The sequence below is a fragment of the Oryctolagus cuniculus genome, chromosome 3 (assembly GCF_051225735.1).
Source record: "Oryctolagus cuniculus isolate XC-2025 breed Fujian yellow rabbit chromosome 3, ASM5122573v1, whole genome shotgun sequence".
NCBI classification, from domain to species: Eukaryota; Metazoa; Chordata; class Mammalia; order Lagomorpha; family Leporidae; genus Oryctolagus; species Oryctolagus cuniculus.
In genome coordinates, this window is record NC_142869.1 from 72,329,369 (window position 1) to 72,354,212 (window position 24,844).

General features: G+C 40.8%; 1 protein-coding gene across 5 annotated transcripts in view; it reads right to left on the minus strand.

Annotated features, from left to right (window-relative positions):
* CERS6 (ceramide synthase 6) overlaps positions 1 to 24,844 on the minus strand; it is a 338,155-nt gene that overhangs the window by 66,257 nt on the left and 247,054 nt on the right. For all 5 annotated transcript variants that reach the window (XM_051848533.3, XM_017343213.4, XM_089328244.1 and 2 more), the window contains one exon: positions 20,672 to 20,764. In XM_051848533.3, coding sequence (XP_051704493.1) covers positions 20,672 to 20,764 — 93 coding nt within the window. The remainder of the gene's footprint in view (positions 1 to 20,671; positions 20,765 to 24,844) is intronic.

Consider the following 24,844-nt stretch of genomic DNA (forward strand, 5'->3'; position numbering starts at 1 on the left):
TGTGAAACTTAATATTCTAGTGAGGGAAACAGACAATAAATGCAATAAGCAAATGGTCTTTCCTGTTGCAAGGTAGAAAAATCCCACAGGGGAGCGCAGGATCTTGTGATACGGAGGGTAGTAGGTCCCAGCTGCTGGGGGCAGCAGACTGCAATACCAGAAAGTAGGGTCAAGGTACACCTTTGTAAGAAGGGGGCTTCGACTCTTATCTTGTTTAGACACGGTCATAGTCAAAGTGGAGGTTCTCTCCTCCCTTCAGAGAAAGGCACCTCCCTCTTTGAAGACCTGTTCTTTCCACTGGGATCTCACTCACAGAGATCTTTTTGCCAGAGTGTCTTGGCTTTCCATGCCTGAAATACTCTCATGGGCTTTTCAACCAGATCCGAGTGCCTTTAGGGCTGATTCTGAGGCCAGAGTGCTATTTAGGACATCCGCCATTCTATGAGTCTGCTGAGTATCTCACTTCCCATGTTGGATCACTCTCCCCTTTATTTATTCTATCGGTTGGTGTTAGCAGATACTAGACTTGTGGAAACTCATAACTGGTGAATAGGGAGATTACTGATGCCATAAACAGGAGTGTCAATTGGTAAAGTCAACAACAGGAGTCACTGTGCACTTACTCCTCATGTAGGATCTCTGTCCTTAACGTGCTGTACACTGAGGCTTAATGCTATAACGAGTACTCAAACAGTATATTTCACTTTGTGTTTCTATGGGGGTGCAAACGACTGAAATCTTTACTTAATGTACACTAAACTGATCTTCTGTAAAAAAAAAAAAAAAGAAAAAAGAAAGAAATTATCAATTCCCAACTTGACTCTCACTGGGATTAAACATGACAATAGGTCAGATCTGATTTCATCATCATTTAAAAAAAATCATCTATTATTTTTCACTTTATGTTTCTGTGTGGGAGCAAACTGTTGAAATACTTACTTAAGGTATACTAAGCTGATCTTCTGTATATTAAGATAATCGAAAATGAATCTTGATGTGAATGGAAGGGGAGAGGGAGTGGGAAAGGGGAGGGTTGTGGGTGGGAGGGACGGTATGGGGGGGGAAGCCATTGTAACACATGAGACGTACTTTGGAAATTTATATTCATTAAATAAAAGATAAAAAAAAAAAAAAAAAGAAGAAGGGGGCTTGAAGATAGGGAGTTAGTGACTCGGGTAGATGAGGGCAATGTTCCTGGCAAAGAAAACAAAAAAGGCCAAGGCTCTATCCATCATCTTTCTTTCCTAAAATATTCAGGGAAAAACAAGGAGGTCAGCGTGGCTGGAGTATGATAAGAGAGGGAGAGAGGAGTAGATGTTAGAGTGGCAACATTTTATTTTTTTCACCTTCTTCTTTCTACCTACTACCTTTACAGTTGGGTCTTCTCATCTGTGGGTTCTACATTCACAGATTCACCCAACCATAGATCAAAAATATTCAACAAGTAAGTTGCACCTATACTGAACACATTTAGACTACTTCCATTGCTATTCTTTAAACAATTCAGTAAAATAACTATTTATATTGCATTCATATTATATTAGGTATTATAATCTAGAGATGATTTAAAGTATATTGAAGATGTACAAAGGTTATAGGCAAATACCATTCCATTTTGTACAAGAGAATTGAGTATCCATGGATTTTGTTATCTGTAGGGAATCCTGGAACAAATCCCCAGGGATACCAAGGAATAGCTGTGTTTAAACGAGATTAAATAATTTTGTAGAATAGAGAAGGAATCACTCCATTATTTAAGTCTTGGTATATATCATTTCAGGTAATATTTATGCTCACAGATGGATTGGGAGGTTAAGGTGTCAGAAATAAAATTATTTGTGGGCTTTAAAAAACTTGATTTATCACATTTGAATGTTACAAAGCACTTACAATTACTCATTAATTTTACTCCCAGACATTATCACAATGAAAGAGGGCTGAGTTTTAAGTCTCACAGGTATCTTTGCAATTCCTTTGAAATACACATCTTTTTTTAAAAGATATATTTATTTATTTGAAAGGCAGAGTTACAGAGAAGCAGAGAGAGAGAGAGAGAAAGAGAGAGAGAGGGAGGGAGGGAGGGAGGGAGGGAGGTGTCTTTCATCCACTGGTTCACTCCCAAAATGGCTGCACTGGCTGGAGCTGAGCCAATCAGAAGCCAGGAGCCAGGAGCTTCTTCTGGGTCTCCCAAGCAGGTGCAGGGGCCCAAGGACTTGGACCATCTTCCACTGCTTTCCCAGGCCATAGCAGAGAGCTGGACTGGAAGTGGAGCAGGCTTTACCGCTATGCCACAGCGCCAGCCCCTGGAACTATCCTTAAGTTTGCTTTGAGTCAGTGTGGGCAAGAGTTGCAGATGTTCAGCAAGCTAGTCTGAGTTTGTCCTCATTGACACTGGCACCAGCAGCGAGGTCAGGCAGAATTCTCAGCTCCTTGCAGATTTAATTTCATCTTTTACCTGAGGAGAACGCGGAGGCTCTAGAGGGGTCTCCTTTCCCTCTGCAGCCACTTTGCTTTCACAGCTTTTGTCCTGCTCCTTGATTCACTGGATGAAAGGGTCCCTTGCTTCTGGGCCTTGATGTGTTGTAACCTAGCTCCATGGTCATCTTTCCCACAACTCAGAGTATACTCTAATTTCTATCCTCCAGTTCAATTTAAACAGCTAGGTTTTGCTGAGTTTGTCTGTGATTAAGGCAATTTCTACTTTAAAACAAAAGACCAAGAAAGTGAAAACCAGGGTCTTGTTGATGTGTCTGAACTCCCAAAGAATGTATGCATTTTATTCATCTCCCTGGACAATTATGAGCCACATATTGAAGGAAGCCAATCTATAGTCCAGGCTCCAATTCTAAATATTTTTTAAAATTTTTGTTAAGAGTATTAGCTTACTCATCTGTAGAATTAAGAGACTGAATCAGGTTATCTTTAAGCTGTCAGTTCTATAATTCTAGCCCTGTTAGCTACACTTGGAGTCTTTAATCTACTAACTCCATATCCATAAATTAGAATGAGACAGATAAACAGACATGCATCCTTCTCATTCAGTAGTCCAGTAGCTGTTGACATCACTACAATTTGTCAACTTGAAGTTTTGAGATCAATTTTTTTAAAGATTTATTTATTTGAAAGTCAGAGTTACATAAAGAGAGGAGAGGCAGAGAGAGAGATGTCCTCCATCCACTGGTTCACTCCCCAGATGGCCACAATGGCCAGAGCTGTGCTGATTCGAAGCCAGGAGCCAGAAGCCCCTTCCAGGTCTCCCACGTGGGTGCAGAGGCCCAAGGATTTGGGCCATCTTCTACTGCTATCCCAGGCCATAGCAGAGAGCTAGATCAGAAGTGGAGCAGCCGGGACTAGAACCAGTGCCCATGGGATGCCGGCGCTTCAGGCCAGGGTATTAACCTGCTGCGCCACAGCCCCAGCCCCAGCCCGAGAGATCAATTTCAAAAAGTTTAATTGCTTCATTTGTTCTGTGTAGGGTGGGCACTGTGGTACAGAGGCTAAGCTACTGCTTGGGATGCCTGCATCCCATATCAAAGTGCCAGTTCCAGTCCTAGATTCTCTGCTTCCAATCCAATTTCCTGCTCATGCTCCTGGGAAGACAGCAGATAATGGTCCAAATATTTGAGTCCCTGCCACTCACATGAGAGACCTGGATGGAGTCCCAGGCTTCTGGATTCAGGCAAAACCATCACTGGCTGTTGTGGGCATTTGGGGAGTGAACCAGTGGATAGAAGATCTCAATCTCTGTCTTCCCTCTCCCTCCCATTAGTCTGCTTTTCAAATAAATAAATAAACCTTTAAAAGTATGAAATACTTGTTTCTTTGTATACTTTGGTAAACATATAGCTTACTTTCCTCCTCTAGAAAATGTGTAACATTGTGAACAATCATACATATTTATTTATTTATTTATTTATTTTTTGACAGGCAGAGTGGACAGTGAGAGAGACAGAGAGAAAGGTCTTCCTTTACTGTTGGTTCACCCTCCAATGGCCGCTGCGGCTGGAAGGCAGCCTGGCTATTACTTGTGACCCTGCTATACCTGGAGTATAGTGTTCTGCCAGACAATAGCTGCTTCAAGACAATGGATCGATTACAGTATTTTCAACTGTTTTCTACGCACAATTCCATGAAAACTCTGGTGCTGAATTCAACAGCTAAATGAGGTTATCTTTTACCCCTGCTTAACACAGTTTCAAGTGAGGTCCTGTACCAGAACAATACTCTCCACATTTCCCATTGTTCAGCTCTCAATGGTCACTCTTGGCTCACTGAATGAGAACAAGAGGTTTTTTTCTATTTAATTAAAAACACAAATAATATAAATTTATTAAAATAGTTAATGGAGGATTAGGATCACTTTATAATTAAGTTTCTAAATTTGTATCTGATATAAATGTCCGCAAACAACACAATTCCCTTAACAATGTGGCAAGGCTCCTTTAAAAATAAGAACCTTGTTTTTCAGACAAATGTTGCTTTGTGAAGATGATTTGTGCATAAATCCCTTGGTCCTGGAAAGTATTTATTACTGAAGGGCTCAGAGTGATGCCTATAGCTGCAGATGAATTTTAATTTTAGTCATATCTGTGCGAATATAAAGAAGCATGAATAATTGATTTTGTCTTTTACATTTCCGCTTCAGAAAACATTAGACAAAATGAAATACCTTTCACAACAACCATGCAGTTATTATTCTGTATGCTACCTCCTCTCAACCCTGATACATTTCTTTGAGTAGGCACTGAATCCAGTCCAAATAACAGCTTTTAAACAAAGTGTCAATGGGGATTTTATCAATGTAGGGTGGAAAATGTCCATCCTAATATTTGTAACTGCTGAAAGTGATTAGTTTGTAGAAACAAACATGGCTAGAAGAATATTAGCAGTTTAGGTTGGTAATGTTTCCCTGCATTTTCTGAAGCAGCAATTAAAAGAGAGCTTGTTATTTCTTGTTAACCCTCACACTGAAAACTGATCCCAAAACCTTATTCAAAACAGACTGGCCCTGCCAGCTACTTCAAATGCTGTCCCCAGCCTCCTGCTGTTCTGTCATAATGGTTTCATATTGACACCCATCTGTAAGGGCTTCTATGTTCCCCTCCCACCTGATATTTACCCAACCTCGGCCCCTTTTTCCAGTGGCTTCTCCCAAATGTTAATTTTCAGAGATGGGAAACAATCAGAGATAGTCTTGACTCAACCTCAGAGTTCAGTCGAAAGGAAAGAATTCAAGGATGAGTCATTCATTTTAATATCAAAATCTGGTAAGAGAATGTGGTTTTTCTCCTTATTACATTTCTAAATAGCATTTAGGGAATCTAAACTAGAGTTTCTCGGTCTTTTCCGTGCAGCGTCCACAACAGAAACTCCTGGGTACAGGTAAAATTCCAGCTACCTGGGGTCCAGCCCCAACTGTTAGAACAAGAAGCAGTATCTTTAATTAGTTCTCTAGGGGAATTTCATGCACAATAAAATATTAACACCACACGGCCAGAGGATCCACCTCTTATCAATAAGACAGAAGGCTGAGGTTCCATATGATGGAACTCCCATCACAGTGATTAGCCTATGCAGAGTCTTCAAAATAATGTTCTATCTTAGGAGACACTAGATATTTGCCTATGTAAAAAAAAGTCAACCATTTTTTCATTTTAAAAACATACACAGGACACCATAAACAAGGAATTTGTTTCTTATGCCCCCAGCTGCTGGGAAAAGTATTATTAGTCTTATGCAGCCTCTTTAGGAAATGATTTTTACAACTGAATGAAAAAAAACACCGGTGAGCCCTCTCATAAAAGGAATAAAGATCATCATGATTTTAACTGAAGGCTGATTTTGGTGTACGGAGCTGGTGAAAAACAGGAAATGTTTTTGAAGTACAAAGTTGAGGAAAGGCGCTTCTCTCCCAGGTGCAAACGACATGCAACCATTTAATAAACAGAATTAGTAGAGTCTAACTCATATGAATGGATGCCAGGTAACTAGAATGAGGTAACCCATCCCACAGATTTTCAAACTCTCTGGGAAACAGACAGCAGCAGAGCTTAAGGTTGATTTCATTTCATGACAAAAAGGTAATAATAGAAGTCTCCTGTGGGTTTTGTTCTTTTAGATAGTGGTTTTCTTATATGAATATTCAAAGCACATAGGAATTCAGGTGTCTTTTAAAAGAGCAACATGCTATTCTCTCTAAAGGTCAATAAAGTTCTGCTTTCTCTTTACTGGGATTGTGCAGAGTTGGGGTAAAACTCAGTGTGGGCAGCAGGAAGTGGACTTCAGGCAGGTAACTTGGCAATGGGCAAGGGAGAGCAGCCACTCAGGCTCCATCTACCTCCATGCCAGGGTGAACAGGCAGAGGGAGACGGTAAAGATTTCAGACAGAGTTGAGATATGCCAGGAATAATCACTCTTAAACAGCTTATCTATTGAGAATATTAAAATATAATACATTCTCAATCTCTGGAGATGGGTAGCTACAGTCCTAACAGCATGCATATATATACAAAAACTCCTAAAAAACAAAATCCACAAAGCTCAAAACAGTGTTCTGTTAAATCTTAATGTTAAAATTGTGTTATAGAGAGGGAGGAGATGTACAGTTTGGGACATGCTCAATCGGACTTGCCCCAAACGACAGAGTTAGATACATGCCTGGGGACTCCAATTCAATCCCATCAAAGTGGCATGTACCAATGCCATCTCACTAAGTCAAAGTGATCAGTTTCAGTTCATAATTGATCATAATGATAGAATTAAGAGTCAAAGGGATCACATAAACAAGACTAGCGTCTGCTAATACTAACTGATAGAATTAAGGAGAGAATGATCCAACATGGGAAACGGGCTATACAGCAGACCCATAGAATGGCAGATGTCCTTAAACAGCACTCTGGCCTCAGAATCAGCCCTTAAGGCATTCGGATCTGGCTAAAGAGCCCATGAGAGTATTTCAGGCATGGGAAGCCAAGACACTCTGGCAAACAAACAAACAAACAAACCAAAACCTAAATCAAAGATCTCTGTGAGTGAGATCCCAGTAGAAAGAATGGGCCGTCCAAGAAGGAGGTACCTTTCTCTGAAGGGTGGAGAGAACTTTCACTTGGACTATGACCTTGTCTAAATAAGATCGGAGTTGGCGAACTCAAAAGGCTTCCATAGCCTTGGCAACTCATGACTAGAGCCTAGGGAGATTACTGACACCATAAACAAGAATGTCAATTTGTTAAGTCAACAACAGGAGTGATTGTGCACTTTGTCCCCATGTAGGATCTCTGTCCTTAATGTGTTATACTATGTGAAGCAATGCTATAACTAGTACTCAAACAGTACTTTATTCTTTGTATTTCTGTGTGAGTGTAAACTGTTGAAATCTTTACTTAATATATACTAAATTGATCTTCTGTATATAAAGATAATTGAAAATGAATCTTGATGTGAATGGGACGGGAGAGGGAGTGGGAGAGGGGAGGGTTGCGGGTAGGAGGGAAGTTATGGGGGGGGGGGGGAAGCCATTGTAATCCAAAAGCTGTACTTTAGAAATTATTAAATAAAAGTTAAGAAAATAAATAAAAAACTGTTATAATAAAAAATAAATCACAAATCATTAAAATGAAATATTATACCAGGAATTCCTTGCAGTTTAATTCACTGACGCGTCTTGTCTTGTGAAGGTTTCTAAAACAATTAGTGGCACAAGTTCTAAAGGTTTGAGAATTTCATTTAAAAAAAAAAGGCGGGGGGGCTGGTGCTGTGGCATAGCAGGTTAATGCCCTGGCCTAAAGTGTTAGCATCCCATATGGGCGCTGGTACTAGTCTCGGCTGCTCCTCTTCTGATCCAGCCCTCTGCTGCGGCCTGGGAAAGCAGGAGAAGATGGCCCAAGTCCTTGGGCCCCTGCACCCACATGGGAGACTGGAAGAATTTCCTGGCTCCTCGCTCGGATTGGCACGGCTCCAGCTGTTGCAGGCATCTGGGGAGTGAACCACTGGATGGAAGACCTCTCTGTCTCTACCTCTATCTGTATCTCTTTCAAATAAATAAAATTAAAAAAAAAAAAAAAGAACAAAGAAACCAGGGACTGAACAACTGAGACACTCAGGGTGATGTATGGAAATCAGCTGATTCTGTGTTGCTCCATATGAGAAAAATTCTACCTTTCTCTTAGCAGCGCATGAAGTGAAGAGTTTCCATGATGCACGCGAATGTCAACCTCTGGGTACCTTAAATCACTCACAATTTATCTGGCTGTTGTAGTTTTAACTGGATGTGAATTTTTGGATCACCACTGAGTATGCTTGAATAGACCATTCAAAGAAAGAAATTGCAAATAACAAGGCTTTTCAAAAACCGAAACTAGAATTCACTTTTATTTTCACATAGTCTCTAAATATGTTCCCTAGGGTACATATTTAATGGGGATATTTGGAAAGGATTGAAAAAATGTGACTGATTTGGAAAATGTTTGTTCAATTAAAAGTGGAGTAGTCTTGGCAGGAATGGATCAATTATTCCCTTCTCTAAAATCTGAATAAAACTCTATTCATGCTAAATCTAGAACTGAATTCATTTCAACACTTTTTACCCAATGGATTAGATGTTTCCCCAACTATATACAGATTTAGGTCGTCGAGGGAGATAACTGTCAAGAAATTAATTAAAGACTTTGAATTTACTATTGTTACTGTTGAAAGCTTTTAAAATGTGCATAGATGTGACTTTAGTATATCTAGTAGCCAATCTCGATTCTGACATCCCCACACACATACTAACACAAATACATCAAACACACATACATCAAGTTATTCCACATTAGAGTGGAGACAAGGCAAAGGGCCAGAGATTTGTGCTTGTCAATAAAGTTTTACTGGGACACTCTCAGATCCATGTGTTTACTTCCTGTCTGTGGCAGCTTTCTTGTGACGGCAGCAGGACTGGGTTGAGTAGTTAAAACAGAGACTACATGTTCTACAAGTTTGAAATATTTATCTGTCCCTTTACCAAAGTGTTATGGCTGCTGGCTTAGAATCACATCAAAGGGCATATTATAGAAAACTTTCACATGTTATCTGAACGTGTTTGTGGTAGTTGCATGGCCTCACTGTCAACTTTACCACATTTTCTTCAAAGAATGTGTAACATAATTAATTTTCATAGTTTTTCTGAAGTAGCCCATTAAACATTATTCTCAAAATTCAACTCAATATAAATAAAGATGGCAGATAGGACCATAAGAATTCTCATGATCAACTACAACTTCAAGGCTACTTGAAAAGCAAGGAATTTCTCCACCAGGTTCTAAAAGCAAGGGCTGTCTGGTTTCAGTACGACTTTCTCTGCTGCTAGCTGTGTCATGACTTTGTGGCTTCTGGAAGCAAACATAAATGAAATAAAGAACTGCTGTATAAGCTGCATTTACCCAATCTTCAAGACCAAGAGCTCATAATCTTGTCTGCTGTGAATTATTTAGTTAATATTTAATCTTCCATTGATTATATTACTGTGGAAAAGGGCACAATAAAATTTTATTTGCACGATAGAAAACAACAAGATAGTATCACTGATTCACTTTTGGTGGGCCTGGCCCAGGCATGGAGCTGGATTTACAATACCCCAGAGTCTGCTTTCCTGGTTTCCTCCTCTCTCCCAACAAACATACACTTTCCAAACGCACTCTGCTTCCATACGATGCAGATATTTTTAGTGAATAATACAAACATGTATTTTTTTCTCATTGAACTTAAGGTCCTCCGAAGCTCCCCATTACTCCTTGCCTCATCACAAATGCTTGGATTTGAAGGCCTTCTGGGCCCTGTGTAAATCACCCTTGCCCCAGTCACACTAGTCTGTAATGGGAAAGTCACTCCTGAGACACTGAAAATAAACCCCGTCTAACAGTCTTAAGGGATTTATAGGTTAACAGACTTAACTTGATTTTTTACAATAATCCCTGGAGACAAAGGTAACAACATTTTTTGATGCTAATTAAACCCATTTGAGTTAAAAACAAAAACACCTTGAATGAACAGTAGGGGGCAGACTTTACTCAACTGGAATCAGAATCATCCTCATTGACCATCAAGGTTTTAAGGTTCAAGACGACAAAGGGCAATCAAGCACTCGACTTTGTGTGCTGGATGGAAGATGAGAAAAGTCTTCTTCAGGTCACCAGGCTGGGATGCTTCTGTATGCCGTCAGCAGGGATTCAGGGCAACTCTTGCTGTTATTGTCAGCCCTATCTTCCCCTCTTGTAACTCCGTTTCCTTCAGCTACCTGAGCTGCCCAGCCACCATCCCTGACAATCACCCAGAACTCTAAACTGCAGAATTTACTCAAAGCTGCTCTAACTTACCGCCACGCAGACCTCTGGCCATGCAGGAGTTTCTGCCTGCTTTTTCTCCAAGCCACACTCCACCTTGACTACCTGGTGACTCTGACACTGGGATTTATTCTTACCAACAATCCTGTAACACAGGGAGCACTTTGACCTTCACTTTATATGGAAACTGAGGCACAGAGATGCTACCTGATTTTTGCAAAGCCACAAGGTGGGGACAAGCTGAAACCAGATCTGAGTCCAAGTCTGTGTGACTTCAGAACTTGGGCTCCTAGGCACCACTGCAGGCTCTCTCAGAAACTAGTGCATGACGAAAGACTGTGAGGAAGGAGGCAAGAGAGAGGCCACTCTGGGAAATATGAGTGAGAGACGGAAGAACAGGACGAGGTCCACTCTCAGGAGATAGCAAGAGATGGGGAGCAGGGCTGTCCAGGGCCGGTCATCTGACTGTGAGACCTGAAGATGCTTAAGAGACTCTCCCTTGGCAAAGCACTTGGAGGTTTGATTGCCAGATCAAGTAGTTAATTAAGGAAGCCTTTGAATTAAATCCCAAAATGTTGCCCCATAAAGCATTTGTTTCCCAGATAACAGTATTCTATTGTTCTCCCAGCAGGCTGCACACAACACTGGCCTGAAATGCTTCCATCACAGTCAGCAGCTTGCTAAAATGAGCTGTTCCCTGCTTGCATTCTGAAGACACAGCACAGAGAAAGAAACAAGACAGAGGCCCAGCACTGGGGGATACCTGCCTCAGAAGGAATCTGAGCTTAAGTGGCAGAACAGTACAACTTCAGTCTCAAGCAGATGCTCAAAAGAGCACTTGGCATCTCCGTGAAAGGGAGGTTAAGTGGCCAGTGTCTACCAGTCGCAGCACTAAGATCACACAGAATTCCACATTGTTTTTAATCCTTGTCAGGATGAGCAGATATCATTTGGGGTGATGTTAGCTTTTTGAGCAAAGAAATTTCTGGGCATGCTGACCTGTCAGGTACGACCTGGAAGTCACAGTCCGAGGAAAGGCCAAGAATAGTCTAGGCCGGCAGTTAGCACACATTTTGGTGTGGTCTCAACTTTATCAACATGATCTCAACATTCCTTTATATTCTTAAAAATTTTTGGTGATATCAAAGACTTTGTTTATATGGACTTTATTAATATGTATCATATTATACGTTAAAACTGAGAATTTTTGAAAATATTCAAAGCACATTCAACTTGTTGCTATTTGTATTTTGGTTGAAGTAGGTGATGAAACTCCAGTATCAGATAGATAAATACTTGGGAAAGTGAGTGTTTTAATAAGCACTTGTGAGTTGTAGATATTTTACCAAAACTTGGCAACTCAGACATTGTTAAAGGTTAGCTGTGATGCAGAATCTAAAACCACATCAATAAACTTTCCATATTCTGTAATATTGAAATGTATTGGTCTGTTTTGACTTTTGAATGCATCTTTCACTCATGCATTTTATAACACCATGCATTGATCATTTGGAAAAAACACTGGTTCAGAGTTAATGATATGTTTTGTTATACAATATTTTTTAAAATCATATGTTAATATCATTACCAATTTCATCAGAAATGTCTTATGTACTAAGCCACTACTACGTTCTCACTGGTGGACACAAGCTTTCCAAAAATCTAATGTTTGCTTGAAAACTTGAACTTTCACTTTAACAAATAAATTGCCCTTCTTCATACAACTTGACAAGCTCACTTGTACACTTCCAAAGAAATGCCTGTCATATATACAAGTTGCAAAACATAGGTTGTTGGTCATTCCTTCAAGTAAAAATGGGGTTCTAAAGGGCAGCTAGTTCCACTCAAAACACAAAGAACGAACTACACGTGAGTTTTCACTAGACTCCATTGTGTACTGTTAGGCAACAGAAGTTCTTTATGCCCACTTCTCCCGTCAGCACACACATTCTGAAAACGTGTATTCAAGAACAGGTATTTAATAAAATTAGTACCTTTTACTACTTCATCAAGAGCATTTTCAAGTGAGACTGATGTTTTCTTCTTCCTGCAAGTGTGTGGCACTGCAAAACACCATGGCTACTAATACAGCTTGGATCTGCTGCCAGCAATTCTGCCCTCCATTATTTTTTGCACTCTCTGTGCAAATTTCCACCCAGTGAGAGAGGCAAATGGCATCTCCATAGTATTATGAAAGTGGCTTTGGCTTACAGACCTCCTGAAAGGGTCTCGAGGATTCCCAGGAAACCTCAGATCCCTGAGCGCTGTTGATTAGATAAACAATTTCCAAATATCATTCTAGGAGATGCTAACTGCCCTGTTAATCATGGCTGTGATCATGACAAGCTGGGGTAGGTGGTAGTAACAAAGCCCTTAAAATCGGAGTGGTTTCAAACAAAGCCTTATTTCCTACTCACTACGTCTTGCCATTGGTTGAGGGGCTAGGAGGAAGTCTGCTTGCTTGGGTCACGCAGGGATCCAGGCTGACGGAGCAGGCTCCATCTCAGATGTTACCAATCGCTGTACTAGAGGGAGCCGCAGAGCGCTAGAGCGGCTCACACTGGCAAGGGCAGTGAAATATCCCAGCCCAGTGTTAACTCACTCTGGTCACACCTCCCGACCCAGCCGCCAGAGGGGAGGAGGCTGAGAAGTACAGCTCTAGATTAATAGCTGAAACCTACTGAGCATTTATGATGTGGCAGGCACTGTTCTCGGAACATTTATTACCTGCTTAGACTTCACAACACTCCCATAAGGTACGTTCTATGAACTCCATTCCTTGAATCCAGCAACCGAGGCACAGCAGATGAAAGTGGTGCTGGGCCAGCCTGGCCTCCACAGGGCATGCCTCGAGACTCCGAACCGCAGTGCCCATTAGCAATGTTCTTCCACTCCGGCACAGGATGGGAAAATTAAGGACTTTTCATAATGATAAATTTGAAGGATTATCCTTTATGACAAGATGTTCTTTCTCCTTTTATGTCAAGATTGCCTTTTCTTTATGAAATCAGAACTACAAACAGTACGTGCTTTTAAAATATTCTTACTGGGTAGGCCGGTGCCGTGGCTCAATAGACTAAGCGCCGGCACACTGGGTTCTAGTCCCGGTCGGGGCGCAGGATTCTGTCCTGGTTGCTCCTCTTCCAGGCCAGCTCTCTGCTGTGGCCAGGGAGTGCAGTGGAGGATGGCCCAAGTGCTTGGGCCCTGCACCTGCATGGGAGACCAGGAGAAGCACCTGGCTCCTGGCTCCTGGCTTCAGATCAGCGCAATGTGCCGGCCGCAGCGCGCCGGCTGTGGTGGCCATTGCAGGGTGAACCAACGGCAAAAGGAAGACCTTTCTCTGTCTCTCTCTCTCTCACTGTCCACTCTGCCTATCAAAAAATAAAATATATATATATATATATATATTCTTACTGGGGCCAGTGCTGTGGTGTAGCGGTTAAGCCACCATCTGCAGTGCCAGCATCCCATATGGGAGCCCATTCAAGTCCCGGCTGCTCCATTTCCAATCTAGCTCCCTAATGTGCCTGAGAAAGTAGCAGAAGATGGCTCAAATGCTTGGGCCCCTGCACCCCTATGGGAGACCTGGAAGAAGCTCCTGGCTCCTGGCTTCAGCCTGGCCCAGCCCCAGCTGTTGAGGCCATTTGGGGAATGAACCAGTGGATGGAAGATTTTGTTCTCTCAGTCTCTACCTCTCTGTCTGTACTTCTGATTTTCAAATAAGTAAAAAACAAAACAAAACAAAACAAAAAAAACCAAAAAACAACCTTTAAAAATAAGATAAAATATTGTTTTAGGAAAAGTAAAAGGTTGGCAATTTTAAGTTAGGTTCCTCTTCAGAATCATTTTGTCAATTATTATTGACAAAAATATAAAACCTGTGATAATTAATTTTGAATTTTTAAGTTGTTTTTATAATAGGCTTTTATTCAGGCAAATTTTTGTCATAATATGTTAGGTACTGTTGTAAGCTCTATTGTTCAAGTGTGGTACTAGATGGCCTTATGTACATTTTTTTCATTTAATTCTATGTCACACTGCTTCCTTGTAAGAAGATTAAAGCATGAAGTTTCCTTTATTCTCAAACTAACTGAAGCAGGAAAGATGTGAGCATGGCCATGTGTACTAAACGGCAGCTAAAGCTCACAGCACCAGGCTCCAATTATCCTTTGCAAAGAGTCACAGACAGCATACACAGGCCTGTCACTAAGTTTCTTGCTAAACTTAACCATCATGCCTCTGTGTGTCAGGAATCTTTAACAAGATGCAGTGTTTCTCTCAGGTTAGAGGCTGACAGAGCAACAAGTTGATTTCCCCGGCTGGGCCCTGGACCTCTGCCAGGGATGCTTTCTTGAGAAGGACTCTGAACACGAGCAGACCGCCTTGGCCAGGGGCCCGGCCTTCCAGCCAAACAGCAGCGCAGTGAAAAAGGACATAGGGTTTAGACATCAGCAAGCTGTTCCGAGTTCCAAGACAAAATAGGCATTAACCGCCCTGGAAAATCTAGTTGAACAGGAGAAACACTGATTGTGAACAGGTGCTAACAGACAGAATTTTAACAAAAATTATAACTTGTGAAATAAAGGATGTTTCACAGAATGCTGCATGCTATCAATATGCCTGCTGTTTTAAGGTTTTGCTTTGTTTTATTTTAAAGGGAAGGAAGAAAAGAGAGAAGAATGAAGAGAAGGAAGGGAATGGAGAGAAGAGCGAAGAAAAAAATAAGGAAAATACTTTAAAAGTTTACAAATCTTTCTAGCACATAAAAGAAGATTCAAATCACAATTCCATTGTATCTTGGCTAGTTTCTTCCCTCTGGGAAGATGAACAGGATTTCCAGAGTCTCAATTCTGGAAATGATCAAGAGGCCATGTGCTCTGTCACCACAGGGGTGAGAGGTTCTCCTCTGAGTTTCACACTCCAGATTCTGTGTGACAAAACAATGACAAAAAGGGAGGTAAGTATTTGTGAATCTAAAAGCCATCCTGGAAACACTCCAGAGCTGAATGAACTGAAAAAGTGGTTACTAAACCTCACTTCAAGGTACAGATTCAAAGAGTTTCAGGCATGCATTTGGATCTAATATTTATAAATTCGAATTCCATCTTGTTCAATATTTTGGAATAGTTTAGAGAGTCCTGCAGTTACTTCCTCTTTGAATGTTTTGTAGAATTCAGTAGCAAAGCTATCAGGTCCTGGGCTCTTCCTTGATGGGAGACAACTGATTACTGCTTCAATCTCCATGCTTGTTAAGGGTCTGTTTTGATTGTCTATATCTTCTTGATTTGATCTTTGTAGGTTATATAAACCCAGGAATTTATCCACTTCTAGGTTTTCTAGTTTATTAGCATACAGTTCTTCCCAGTAGTTTCTTATGATCCTTTATATTTCATTGGTATCAGTTGTAATGGCTCCCTTTCAACTCTAATTTTATTTGATTTTTTTTCTCTTTTTCTTTGTTAGTCTGGCTACAGGTTTATCTATTTTAAATTTGAATCCCTGTTTGAGAATGGCCACTTAAGCTCATTGTCATTCAAGAGAAGAGCCAAAGAAATGAGAACCCTTCTATTAACAAGGTCCTGATGGCCTTCAGAAGTTGGCTTCCACACTCTATTGCCAACAACTGTCTTCAAACATCTCATTTCGTAATTAAGAAGCAGGCTGTATTTAGAGGGTTTAGTCAATAGTTCCGATATAGAAGGTGGAGAGTGTATCTGGCATCCAGAACACATCATAAATCGTCACTGATAGCTGGAACGGCAGATCTTCCAAGTGGGAGCATAATAAGGACAGAACCGCTAAGGACCCATGAGGCCAATCAGCAAGATGTAAAGGGGGAAAAGTAAGGGCTCTGGCTCTCTAATGAGAGATGGCAGTAGCAGAAAATGCTTTCTTATTAAAACCTCTGCCAAGTAATAAGCATGCCTGCTAGCGGCCAAATTTCCATTTTGTGCAAGAAATAAGAATATGCCAGTTATACCATGAATACATAAAATAATTCTGAGTGACAGAGAGTAAGAGTGAAAGTGATGGACCAACCACACATCCAAAACAAGCTAATGGTACTGACCAGGAAAAAAGATATATAATTAATGTGTAAACACTGAAAAATATTTACAAAATAGGATTAATTCCACAGACATCATTGAAAAAATATCATTTTTATAGATGTTTTCTGCACTGATGCTAAATATACTAAAATCATACATAATGATATGCTTAACCCCTTGAAAGCAATTGACCTATGAAACTACTGTGGTAATAGCCATTTGGCTTAAATTGATGAAGATACTCTGAGTCTTATTGGTTCACCGAACAGACAGGATACATGCATGACAAGAAACTCAAGCAAGTGGAAGATCAGGCTTCTGGAAGCCAAGGACGGGTAGAGTCATAAATCTAACTTTGGATAAGACACCCTCAATTCTCACTCAGCAAAAGAGGAAGTAATAAAACAGCAAGGAGCTATAGACAGTCTATGCTAAGATTTGGATTATCACCTTGGATAATGAATGTCCCCCAAGGGCCCATGTATTAAAGTTTTGGTCCCCAACATCTCATGTAAATGTACAAAGAGAGGAAACTTAGTCCAATTATGGGATTTGAAGGTGGAGATTTCAGGAGGTGATTAGATTGGACTGGGCCACCAAGGCAGAACCCCATGGTTAAATTCTGGTGACTTTTTGAGAGACTTCCTAGACACAGATGCTTTCTCTTGCCATGTGATGCTCTGCACTGCCTCTGGACTCTGCAGCAAGAATGCTACCATCAGAGGCTGAAAAACTGGGGCCCACCCAATCTTGCCCTGTGAATCTTACAAACTGCAGCCTGAAATCAAGTTCCTTTCTCTATAAAATTAGCCATCTCCAGTATTTTGTCATAGTGACAAAAAATTGACTAATACAGTTTGCCACCTCTAAAGTCCTGAGCAATGCGAGGCAAGGCAAGAATTTGCGTACATATCTAATTTAACAGTGAATCACAGAACACTGCTTGGGAGACTTGAGCTCTAATTCATTCCACGATGCATGCCACTGAGAAACTTACATAAACTCATGGAATATCAAATCTCTCAAGTTAAAATGGGGGAATATTCTACCTCTCTCTCTGTTACATGTATTATGCAGCAATCTGGACAAAGAGGATTCTCAAAAAGAAAACAAAATGCAAAATGAGCCTAGAACAGTACCTGGTGCTTAAAAGACAATCAGTCTACAGGTGTTGTTTACATGAATGATTGATGGTGGTTCTTCAGGTCACCCAGAGACCTAGTTGGCATCCTATCACTGATGGATCTTTAAATGTGCCCAGAAACTGGACCAGAGTATTCAGTAGAACAAGTAAGGGAACCACAAATTATGGGTGCCAATGAGTCGTCATCTGCCATATTTAAGCCAGTCCTGATAGGGACATTACTTCCTATGGGAATCTGATAACATACACATCTTCAGGTCTTGTAGCCACCAAGCCAGGAAACACAGATACTTTTGCCAGCCAAGTGAGCCACTGCTGAAGAATGGTGGAAAGTGTGTACTGGGGGAAAGGCAACTCAGGTGTTGGGCCCACGGATCCCTAAACACTTTTCAGCTCCCACTCAGATACCACTTTCTAATTTAACAGATTACTGGTCTAACCTAGAAATACATTACAGTATTGTGCTCCATCCTAGTGTACAGTCCTGTTGAAAGGAACTGAGTTCCTTTATTCATTTTCCCTAAACGTACTGGTTCCCACTATAAGCGGGTGTTGACAGTCATTATGTGCAAAAATGAACATGTTCCACTTGCTATGAACTGGAAGTTTGTGTCCCCTCTAAATTTGTATGTTGAAACCCTACTCCCTAAACTAACAGTATTAGGACAAGGGGGCTTTGGGAGGCGTCCTCATGAATGGGACTAGTGCCTTCATATAAAGGAAGTCCCAGAGAACTGCCTTGCCCCTCCTACCATATGAGGACACAGTGAGAGTATGCCATCTGGGAGCATTCAGGTCCTTTCCAGACACTGAATCTTTTGGGACCTTGATCCTGGACTCCTCACCTTCCAGAATTGTGAGAAATAGGTTTCTGCTGCTATGGGCTACCCAGGCTAAGGTGTTGTGTTACAGCAGCCCAAATGGACCAGGAAACTACTCTTCACTCTCCATGTCTACTAAAGGAGGACAGCAGGTGACTTATTGTTAAAACATAATATGGTGGGGCTGGCACTGTGGCGTAGTGGGTAAAGCTGCCACCTCCAGCACTGGCATCCCATATGGGTGCTGGTTCAGACCTGGCTGCTCCACTTCCAATCCTGCTCTCTGCTGTGGCCTGGGAAAGCAGTAGAAGATGGCCCAAGTCCTTGGGCCCCTGCACCCATGTGGGAGACCAAGAGGAAGCTCCTGGCTCCTGGCTTCGGATCGGCACAGCTCTGGCCATTGTGGCCATCCAGGGAGTGAACCAGCAGATGGAAGACTTCTCTCTCTCTACCTCTCTCTGTAACTCTGTCTTTAAAATAAATAAAATAAATCTTTACAAAAACAAGAGGTTATTTGAAGGGAAGGTCTTCCTTGCTGAAGTAGGGGAAGAAAGTATATTCTAGCCATAGGTATGGCCTTTTAAAAACAAGGATGCACCAAAAAGGTTAATTATGTAGTTGGACAATAAGAAGATATTTGAAGCCAGGACTAGTGTGTGTTGAAAGTAGGAGAAGAAAAATGGGGAACAGAGCTGGGGAAGTGGGTCTCAGTTGCACTGTTTATAACTCTTACTATCACTGCAAGAGATCTGGTTTTGTCTGAAAGGTTTTAGAAAGACAAATCTTAGGGGCCAGGTAAGCAAGATTCATCAGGTAGACAGGAGGACCAATTAGGAGGCTACTGTAATATATTGGGCAAATGTAGATAGGACTCAAACTAAGTATGTCAGTGATACTAAGGCACAGGGAGTAACAAAGAAAGGAACAAAAGATGACTTTCTAGATTTCATAACTGTTGGTTAAGCTTTGTTTCAGGAAGAAGAAGACTAAAAATTCATGTCTTCAGTTGGAAACACCAAATGTAAAGTTCAGCCTTCTCATTTATAAAATGAGGATAGCTAATAGATAATAAAATTGCATATTGGAGTTGTTAGGGAGATTAAAGATGATAAACAGAAAGAAGATAGTATTAATATTTGTGACAAGTTATGGAAGTATGATCTCAGAGAGAATCTGGGGCAGTAGAGAAACATTTGGGAGTTATTATCTATAAGTTATGGTTAGAAGTGTTGGAGGGTGTAAACACAATCATCCATAGAAATGACACCCGGAACTCACTCTAGTGCAACCAAATATGAAGATCATTGGACATTAAAGTATAGACCAGAAAGAAGACTTTATAGGACTCATCCAAATATGGGAATCTTGAGAAAATGAGGATGTCATGAAAAAAATAAGCAGCAAAGCGCCAAAAGCACCAATTCTGTCCAGAAGCTGGTAGGATGGAAGCTGGAATGAGTGAATTTAACATTAAGGAGGTCACAGTTAATCTCAGCAAAAGCAATTCCAGGGGCAGGTGCTGTGGCATAGTAGGTAAAGCTGCCACCTGCAGTGCCAGCATCCCATATGAGTACTGGCTGAAGACCTGGCTGCTCCACTTCTGATCCAGCTCTCTGCTAACTGCCTGGGAAAACAGTGGAAGAAGGCCCAAGTGCTTGGGCCCCTGCATCCACATGGGAGGCCTGGATGAAGCTCCTGGTTTCTGGCTTTGGCCTGGCCATTGTGGCCATTTGGGGGAGTGAACCAGTAGCTGGAAGACTTTCTCTGTCTTGACTTCTCCCTTTCTCTAACTCTTTCAAATAAATAAATAAATCTTAGCAAAAAAAAAAAAAAAAAAAAAAAAAAGGCAATTCCAATGGCGGAGAGGAGTGAAACCAGATCACAGCTCCTTTAGGAATGTCATATTTCTGTGACATTTTTGGACACTGGATGACCTTTAAATGGGGGAATGCATTCTGTAAGGCTGAAACACTGAGATTTTACTCTCCCCCAGGAGCTACAAATAAAAAATTACTTTTTAGTTAATTTAAAGAAGAAAAAGGACTTGGGAATCAGAGTATGAGAAAACTTCTGCTCTTGGGATGCTTTGCTGTATTTTTTTCATGGATAAAAGGTCACTTGGATTTTGGGAAAAGAGTGAAGAGACAATAAGAACAAAATACAGAACAGCACACAAAAAATAGCAATTTCTGTAGTCATGCAATACTAATCCAGTGCCAGCAATACTAATCCAGTGCCAATGTCCCAATAGCGTATGCTCCCTTGAGATCACACCCACCTGCCAAGGGCCATTAAAAATGCAGATGTGCAAGCACTTGATGATACCACCACTCTTACCTTTCTTTTGATATCAGTGAACTGGGAAAACATTAAAGACCAATAAAACGACAGCTCCAGGATGTAATAGTAGTGAAGATCAGTCGTGAGCGGCTGGGGATGAAAGGAAAAGAGGAGAGATTCATAGTTAATAGGAGATTCAGTTTGTACCTCCCAGCACCTCAGCTCAATGCTGAGAACTGGCCTATGCCTGCACAAATGCAGTCCCTACCCTATTCCCTTTGTAGATAACAGGGCTTTGAAGGATGCCTGTAATCCACAGCTGGACGGCATTGCTTTCATTTCCAACCCAAAAGGTGTTCATCATCATGAACATTTGGTACCCAATTCATTATTAATTTTAACAGCAGTGTTTATCGTTTTTTTAGACACTGGTATCTGCAAAATTCCTTGGGTAACCTGAAAAGACATTCAAACACAGATGCTGAAAGAATAACCCTGGGCAACTGTTTAAGAGTCTGAAGTACAGACTAGGAGGTAGGTGACAAAAATGGGAGTGTTTTAGGTGTCAAGTTCTGCATTAATCAGAAAGCTCTCTTGTTATTAGGGAATGCTTGAACCGTAGCAAATAAAAAAAATAATGATTCAAAAACATTTCTCAAAAGATCAGAGGACCAAGGAAGCTGCCAAGAGATAGAAAACTAGGCACCCAGCCAGGAAATCCAAGATCAAGTCCTGGATCCACAGCATAGTAGGCATAAAACTTGGGCCTTAGTTTATTATTTGTAAAATATGGGTGATATCTGATTTAACTGCCTTGGAAGCTCAGAGATGGGGAAAGGCAGAGAGAGACAGTGGAAATCAGAAATATGTGCTTAGCACATAAATCCATAAACACAAAACATTTTATGAGTAGGCTATGATGAGGTGATTTTGTTTTATGAGGTATAATGAAATGTCTTACTTTACCAAAATCAATGAAACACCTCTGAAATTCGCCACATGAACATGTCTGTGCCCCTATATACAAGCTGACACTATATGTTAATACAATTCAAATTATGTGTGTTGGACATCACTAGCAGCAGAATGAATGGCTAGCTGGCACTCAGCTAATCACCAACTCTGAGCAAAGGCATCAGGGGAGACAACTATTCCTGCCACAGACATTTGGCAACGAAATACACGGGCACAGGGCACTATCCAAGCAACAGTGTTAAGGTCCCAATGATGATGAGCACAGTTATGGACTGCATGTTTGTTTGTGGTCTTTCCCCCACTCCCCCAATTTACATGTTGAAGTCTAATACCCAATGTCAGGGAATCTGAAGATGCGGCTTCTGAGATGCAATTAGGTCACGGGAGTGAAATTCTTCTGAGCTGGACTGGTGCTCTTTCAAGAGGAAACTGACCTCCGCTGATGGTATTCTGGCCTAGCAGCCAGAACTAAGGCAAGTATCGATGTTTTTATTAAGCTCAGCATCACCCTGAAGAGAATGCATGTCCTCACTGAACTGGCCTTTTTACAACTTGAGGGCATTAGCAGTGAGGGATGGGTGTTCAGGGCAGACGTACGGCTGCAAATAAAGTCTTAAAAAGTAGGTCCTTGGCTTAACAATCCTTGGAGCCAAGGTCAAATTTCAATTTTAATGAGATCCTCTTCCTCCTGGCATCCCGCCTGGCGAAACGCCTCAGAGAGGTCACGAGGACAAGCTACAGCACATCTGGAAACCGCTGACTTCTCCAGAGAGCATCACGCTACAACGACTGCATCTACAGACTGCCTTGCATCTGACAAAGCTCACTCACAGGCTGACTTCTTTGATTCTCATAAAAATCTTACACAATTAGTACCAATGCATTCTAGATCTAGATTGTACAGATGACAGGAAATGCAGTTAATTAAGGTTAAGAGGTTTGAGTCCAGGCGTCACAGCTGCTGAAGCCCTATGACCACCACACTGGGGCTTCTCATGCCCACCTTGTGTTCCCTATGATGAGCTACTCCAGGTTCAACTGAATGCTTCATTACATTATTTTAAACTTACAACATGCATGTTTATATAAAAATTACTATAACACACAATAAAATGTAGATGCCCATACAGAAGGAGCAACACATCCTTAGCAAAACTGACATATATCACTACGTTTTCATTTAAAAACCTGTTGGGGCCGGCACTGCGGCACAGTGGGTAAAGCTGCTGCCTACAGTGCCAGCATCCTATTTGCGTGCCATTCAAGTCCCTGTTGCTCCACTTCTGATCCAGCTCTCTGCTGTGGCCTGGGAAAGCAGTGGAAGATGGCCCAAGTCTTTGGGCCCCTGCACCCGCGTGGGAGACCCAGAAGCAGCTCCTGGCTCCTGGCTTTACATTAGTGCAGCTCCGGCCATTGTGGCCATCTGGGGAGTGAACCAGCGGATGGAAGACCTCTCTCTCTGCCTCTCCTTCTCCTCTCTGTGTAACTCTGACTTTCAAGTAAATAAATAAATCTTTCAAAAAAAATCTGTTCAGTTACTTATGTGCTTGCTATATATGCTAAAAGCATAACAAATAAGTTTCATGAGCAAGCTTTATCTATAAAATGCTCTTAAGGCTTACAAGTGTACTATGATCTACTGCATTTATTTACAGACATGATTACATGCAAAGCACTATGAGTATAATACTTATATAATAATTTGGTGCTGTTTAATTTTTTCCCATACATCTAAGAGGAAAGGCCCGTATATATAGGGCCTTTCATAATTTTTTTTCTACAAGTACGAGGTGTTTATCAAGGATGACCTCCATTTCCACCAAAGACTATGAATCTGTCCTGGATGCTGAATTAGTCACCATAAAGCAATGATGTCCTTAAATAAGACCAGTGTCTGCATATAATAACTGATAGAATTAAAAAGGAGAGAATGATCCTACATGGGAAGCAGGGTACACAGCAGATTCATAGAATGGCAAATGCCCTAAACAACATTCTGGCCTCAGAATCAGCCCTTAAGGCATTTGGATCTGGCTAAAAAGCCCATGAGAATTTTACAGGCATGGAAAGCCAAGACACTGTGGAAATAAATAAATAAATAAATAACCTAAATGAAAGATCTCTGTGAATGAGACCCCAGTGGAAAGAACAGGCCTTCAAAGAAGGAAGTACCTTTCTCTGAAGGGAGGAGAGAACTTCTACTTTGAATGTGGCCTCGTATAAATAAGATCAGAGTTGGTGAACTCAAGAGGCTTCCATAGCCTTGACAGCTCATGACAAGAGCCTCGGGTGCTGATCCCACAAATAAGAGTGTCAATTGTTAAATCAACAACAGGAGTCACTGTGCACCTGTTCCCCATGTAGGACCTCTGTCCTTAATGTGTTATACTAGGCAAATTAACGGTAAAACTACGACTCAAACAGTACTCTATACTTTGTGTGTCTATCTGGGTGCAGTCTGTTGAAATCTTTAATTAGTATATACTAAGTTGATCTTCTGTATATAAAGATAATTGAAAATGAAAAAAAAAGCAATGCTGTCTCATCAGTAAAAGATCATCTTATTCTATAAGTCCCACATGGGGCATTTTTCCTTCCATACTAATGGTGTTTCCTATTTGTAAACATGATTGCAGATGCTCAACCCAAAAGCTTTCACATTGAATCTTTTTTTTTCCCACAGTAATTGAGAAATTTTAATAATCACAGCTATAGACAGGTTTCATTATTCAAGACCTCTAGTAATATGTAACTTAGACTCTACTATTATATTATTTGAATTTTTAAAATGGTATCTAACAAAAAATGTTTAAGTCCTAGTAGACAACTGATTCATTTCAAGTTATTACTGTTCAACTAACTTGCTGCATATTCTTATCATACAGTGATTTAAATTATAGGAATTCAATCTAAAAAAGATCTTTTTGTTCTTTATAGGAGTAAAATGAACCTGCATTTTATCATAAAAAAAACTTAGATAATTCTAGCAAAGTCCACAGAATAGGTGCTCAATTAAAGCTATCCAAATGTTTCATTTAGCTTTCTAATTTTATTGAAATATTTGGGTCAAGAAACAATGGTAGCTACTGAAACTTCACATCTAAATTAAAAGTGTACAATTTATGCTATTTTATAATCACATATATATTTCCCTAAGAACTAACAAATGTTACTGAATTTCCAACTGTTTATTCTAAAAATGAGAATCTTGTGCACAAATATATTAATATACTTAGCACAATAACAGTACTCAGT